The sequence below is a fragment of the Squalius cephalus genome (genome assembly GCF_949319135.1).
Source record: "Squalius cephalus genome assembly, chromosome: 8".
NCBI classification, from domain to species: domain Eukaryota; kingdom Metazoa; phylum Chordata; class Actinopteri; order Cypriniformes; family Leuciscidae; genus Squalius; species Squalius cephalus.
The window spans coordinates 22,730,096-22,736,379 of NC_137129.1; the positions used below are offsets into that span (position 1 = coordinate 22,730,096).

Here is a 6,284-nt window from a genome sequence, read left to right on the forward strand (position 1 = left end):
CACACACACACACACACGTTTTTTGGATATGCTATTGAGAAAATATATTTATTTATTTGTCTATAGGCATTTCTTTGTGATCTAATAATATAAAACCATGTTACCAGTATAGGGCTGTAACGATTCCTCAATTATAGTCAAGTACTCGATTTAAAAAAATCCTTGATTGCAATTTACCCCTAGAGCAGGGGTGGGCAATTAATTCTGACAAGGGGCCACATGAGAAACCTGAATCGTGTCAGAGGGCCACACCAACAATAACACTTAATTCTGCTCAGCTTTCTTCCATTGTACAATTCCCTTAATTATATATTATGAATAGCTGGTACTGGTAATCAGTAGAATAAAACTAAAATAAAATTCTGTTTATATTAGGCTAAGTGAAATTGTGGTGCGTAGGTCAAATAAAACAAAAACAATCACTGAATCAGTGCAATTTAATTTGAACTTGTTCATCTTCAAAAACAAAGAATAACAAAAGGTTTATAGAAATGTAACAACACAGCAACTTGTAATGTTTTCCTCCTCATTTTACCTTTTCAGTACAATTAACACAGTCAGTTCTGGGCTTAAACAAGGGCAGCATGTTTATAGACATGTAATAAATTGTAATGTTTTCCTCCTCATTTTACCCTTTCAGTGAGAATAATCCAGTCTGTTCTGGGCTTGAACAAGGGCACTGAAATCTGGCTGCATGTCTGAGGTGGCTATACGAAGGACAGCTGAGAGGTGGTCATCAGTGATAGAAGATCTGTGTTTGGATTTGTTGAACTTCATCACTGAGAATGTCTGTTCACATACATAAGTAGATCCAAAGAGGACTAGAATCCTCTGAGCATGCCTCCTCAGGTGTGGGAAGTTCTCTTCTTTGAGGGAGGCATAAAAGTCCAGCAGTGAGGCTGACCTGAAGTGCTCTGCCAGAAGTGTGTCAGACTGCAGGTCAATCAGTTCCATCTGAACATCACTTGGAGCATTATCCACATTGCAGTTGAAGGGAGAAGAAACCATGTGCATTTCATTTTCTATAGTTTTGAAATCTTGAAATCGCCTTGAAAACTCTGCATGCAGTGCTTCTAACATGGGTGAGTACTTGTGGATGTGATCGGCTGATGGTGTGGCCTCCTTTAGTGTTGGCAAGTGGGTCAGAAGGTTGTCCTTCACTTGGCTTGAGATAAGCTGCAACTTCCTCATGAAAGCCTTCACTGCACTGTACATCTCATGCACAAAAAGGCCCTTGCACTGCAGTTTGACATTTAGTTCATTCATTAGTGCAGTTACATCTACAGCAAACCCGAGGTCTGCCACCCAGTCCTCATCAGAAAGCTCTGGGATGTCATGTCCTTTCTTCACACAGAAATCCTGAATCTGTTCTCTCAGGTCCCAGACACTTTTCAGTACCTTGCCTAGGCTGAGCCACCTGACAGGGCAGTGGTAGCTGATGTCACCATGTTCCATCTCATTTTCCTCCAAAAGAGCAACAAATTGTCTGTGATTTAATGCTCTCGCTCTGATGAAGTTAACTGTTTTAGTTACTGCATCAACAACATGGTTCATCTTTAACACTGTCTTACACAACACTTCCTGGTGGATAATACAATGCAAAAATGTCAATTTCTGCACAGGATTAAGTTCTGTCACTTTATCCTGCATTCTCTTTAAAAGACCGACATTTTTCCCAGTCAGATTTGGACAACCATCTGTTGTCACACCTGCCAGATTCTCCCATTTCAGTCCTAACTTGTCCAAACATTCATTTACCTCTTTGAATAAGTCATTACCAGTGGTTGTCCCTTTCATTGACTGCATGGATGCCAGCTCCTCCGTGACTTGAAAGTCTGCAGTCATTCCACGTAAGAAGATGAGAAGCTGAGCGGTATCACGCACATCGCAGCTCTCGTCCAAAGCCAGAGAAAAACAGTCAAAGTCTGCAGCTCTGTTCTTCAGCTGAAGCTCCAAGTTTCCACCGATGTCCTCAACCCGCCTCGTCACAGTGCGTCGGGAAAGTGAGATGTTCTCAAACGCGTCCTTTTTCTCCGGGCACATCAGTGCAACCGAGTCCAATAAGCACTCCTTAATAAACTCTCCGTCCGAAAATGCCTTACTTTTTCTGGCGATTTTGTGAGAAATGACATAACTTGTCCTAACGGCTGCTTCTCTGGTGGTGTAAAGTTTTGTAAAAAGTCCTTGTTGAGTGTGCAGTTTTGCTAGCAACGCATCAGACACACTTGCGCGCTCTTTTTCAGACAGATTTCTGTATTTATCCTCGTGTTTAGTCGTGTAGTGCCGATTCAAATTGTAATCTTTTAACACAGCGACCTGTGTACCGCAAATCAAGCACACAGCGTTACCTTTAATTTCTGTGAAGAAGTACTTGGCAGTCCATGTCTTGTTAAAAACACGACATTCATTATCAACTTTTCTTTTCTTAGCGTGTGCTGACATTTTGAGGGTAACACCACTTGTTGCTATTCAACTTCACTGTCGCCTGGCAACAGAGCGCGAGCCTCCGCTGAGTGCGCGCGCATTCCGCGCAACTCCCCAAACAGATCTTCGGATGCGGAGGCGCGCGCGCGCTGTTAAGACGAATCTGCCCGAGCAGACGGATATTAGTTTTTTTATTACCTTCGCGCTCATGCGGACGCGTCGAGTTTGACTGCAGTATCTTCTATTCTATGCGCCTTATAATCCGGTGCGCCTTATAGTGCGGAAAATACGATAGATATTTTTATAATCTATGTTGGGCCGGGGCCGGACAGGGACACACAAAGGGCCGGATGTGGCCCGCGGGCCGTAATATGCCCAGGTCTGCCCTAGAGTAATTGGCAAAATACCAAAAGTGGTGCATTCCACAGACGAGAATCAAACAACCGCAGAATTACAGTTTTCTAGGACAACGCGATATTTAAAACCATTTACAGTCATAGTATAGCATAGTGCCATTGTGAAATCACAAAGTCTGTGATTCAGTTAAATAAATATATCTTCTGTTTTTTGCTTGTTTGTTTTTTTTTCACACAGAAGACTAGCCTACATGTTAAAATTACCTCAGCTCCATCCACAGTAAACGCTGCTCCAAGCAAACTCTACTGAAGTGAAGAGTAGAGTTTTATGAAGTTTTCGTTTAGGATTTATAGGCTTTTGAGTGCATTTTGCTACGCCCATTTTCTTTATGACCCAATATACCCATGCGAAAAATGCAAAAGTTCGACTTTTTTTTGATAATTATCTATCTAGAGAGTCCATAGAATTGACTTAGACTCGTTTGGTTCCGATCGGGCGAAAAACCAGGGACTAGTTCGCAAAAGTAGGTTTTTAACATAATTACGAATATTTAATTAACGGTTTGATTGACAGCAATGGTTCTTGAGGCAAAGTTGTTCTCCATGAGAAGGTCTATCAAATGATATGCATATTGTGTGGATATTTGTAACACCACGTGATTACGGAGCTGTAAAACTCGTTAGCGCCAACTAGTGGCCGATTTCTTTCAAAATTCTTACAGACCTCTAGGGCCATGAGTCGAACATGCCTACCGAGTTTTGTTCCGATCAGCCTCCGTTAACCTTGTCTAATAGGTGCTCAAATTTCATTGGCCGATGGCGGCCATGTTTTTTGAGATACACCAATGTCCTCATAGACATACAAGGCACCTTGGACCAAGACACTGCATACCAATTTTCAAGTCAATCGGACTAACGGTCAGGTCGTCATAGCCCTTTTCATGTTTTTTTCATGTTATAGCGCCACCTAGAGTTTAATCGTCGCGATTTTTTTACTGTGACCCAAAATTGAACTCCTACACATGTGGACCGAGTTTGGTGAAGATACCTCATTTACATCTTGAGTTATAGCCCTTTTAGTAAAATAGGCTCCTCCCACAACATTAGTTTTGCGCCCCCTAGCGACTGTGAATCGAAATTTCAACTTTTTTTCGATAATTATTGATAATCAGACTCCAGAGAACATTTCTGCACTGGTTTGGTTCCAATCGGACGAAAAACCTAGGACTAGTTCGCAAAAGTAGGTTTTTGACAAAATTCAAAATGGCGGAAAAATTTGCATACCGCAAATAAAATCGGAGATATACGTTTTGTTCTTCAGGGTTTCAGCTTTCCAATGATATAAGACACTTGAGTCTACGACATATGGTCTAGGAGTTATGAGCAGTTTCGCGTTTTTGGTTGCTTTAGCGCCACCTATGGGCCAATCGGAGTCATACTCTCTGAACCTCTCCTCGATTTTTGTACTACCATTTGGCAAAGTTTCAAGTCTCCAGCACTTACGGTTTAGGCTGCACGATGCGTTTTACGGCAGAAGAAAAATAATAAAAATTAAAGCTGCAAGCAGCATTTATCGGGGTTCAAGCAATTAAGGCCTTTAAGGCCTTAAAGCACAAAAGCATCAAAAGTTATTAAGTTTTATTTAGCAAGCATGTAACCACTGACATCATAGATGTAAAAGATCATGTTCTAGCATGATTTATCATGATATACCACATTCTAAAATGATTTACCATAGTTCATCATGATTTATCATGGTTTACCATGATTTACCCTGTTCTAGCATAGTTTACCATGTTCTAGCATGATATACCACGTTCTAGAATTATTTACCAGGATTCTTACATGATCTACCTTGATACACCACATTCTACTATTATTTACTATGACTTACCATGTTTCTAGCGTGATTTACCATGATTTACCACATTACTAGCAATTATGTGAAGTGTCAGTGCAAATGAAGTGATAAACACTGACAAAATATGATTGTGTTATAATAGTTATTGTTATACAAGTGAATCCAAAAGCACATGTGAAAAGACTTCATTAACTCTTCCGAGTCGCCGATCACGCCGGCGTGATCAAATCACATGACAGTTTAAGACGTTGAATTATAAAAACAAAGTCACGTTGAGCGCTGCTGTCCACTTCTGTCGAAAGTGCTGGCTTGAAACTCTATTCTACTTTTTGTTTTGTGTTGCTAGACCAAGTAAAAACGGAGATATGATCATTTAAACTTTATATAAAAAAAATATTGAAAATATTGACGCATTCGTAAAAGAACGCACGATGGGATGCCACAGGCGTTGCATTTATTCCAATAACTTCGTCGGTTTTTGTCATAAAACAAAACGGAGAAAAATGTGTGAATCTGCTGACTCTGCTCTTCATGCTGCACATTTTACGGAGTGGAGGAGAAGAACTGTGCAAAGAAGCGAAATTGAAAGGCGCCGACGGGATATTGACGGAATAGACAGAAAGACAGAGATGTTATTGCTAGTTTTTGGAAGAGTTTGAGTAGATTTTGAGAGTAGTTTAGGAGTAGTGTAGATAGTTTAGGTATTTTTTGTGGAAGGAAAATGAAGCAAATGTTTTTGGTTGAACAAGCCCTCGACTTGTTCTACCAACTGGACGATGTTGTTTACAGTTCATCGACGGAATCAGAAAGTGGCGATGATGAGATTGACGACTCGGCTTTTGTGGTTCACAACGAGGGGTGAGACAAACTTTTAGCTTATTGTATATTATATTATCTGTGTGTGTGTGTGTGTGTGTCTCTGTCTGTCTGTATGTCTGTGTGTGTGTGTGTGTGTGTGTGTGTGTGTGTGTGTGTGTGTCTGTCTGTCTGTCTGTCTGTGCGTGTGTGTTTCTGTGTGTGTCTGTGTGTGTGTGTGTGTGGTTGTGTGAACAAGAATTTCATTGCCAATGACTGCTTCACTGTAATTGTTGTGCATATGTGCCAATGAGCATCTTGAACTTTGATGTACAATCTTTAATCTTTTTGCGTGTGTCTTGACATGTAGAGATGATGAGCAGCCTGGGTCATCTACCACTTCGACAACAAGCAGACAGAGGCCTACAAAGAGATGGGGTGGAAGGAAGAGTCAAACCAGATCAAGATCTCCAGCAAAGTCAGGACAGCCACACCACAGCTCTGAGCCCTGGAAAACCGAGAGTGATCCTGATATTGATTTTGTATTCATTTTACCTTTTGTATGGAATATTTGCACTTTTTAGGAACACCTCTTACTCAAGCTCATGAAAGCCCTGTAATGTAGCTGTCTGTGTAATTGTACATTGTGTTTTGTAGAGTTTCTAAGCAAAAAAGAAAAGAAAAAAACCCTATTGCCACACCTGGTTTTTGCTGTATATAGTTTGATTTTATCTCAATTTTACCTTTTTTATGTTGTATTTGCACTATTTGGGAACCCTCATACTCTGGGAATGCAAGGCCTTAAATATAGCTCTCTGTATAATTGTGTGCATGAACTGTTTTAAAAA

General features: G+C 40.6%; 1 protein-coding gene across 1 annotated transcript; it reads right to left on the reverse strand.

Moving 5' to 3' along the window:
• Window positions 1-636: 636 nt before the first annotated feature.
• Window positions 637-2,043, reverse strand: LOC307163305 (general transcription factor II-I repeat domain-containing protein 2A-like; the record flags this gene model as incomplete). The annotated part of the gene is made up of 1 exon (XM_079879345.1): window positions 637-2,043. One exon carries the CDS (start codon window positions 2,041-2,043, stop codon window positions 637-639), a length of 1,407 nt encoding a protein of 468 aa, XP_079735471.1.
• Between the last annotated feature and the right edge of the window lie 4,241 nt (window positions 2,044-6,284).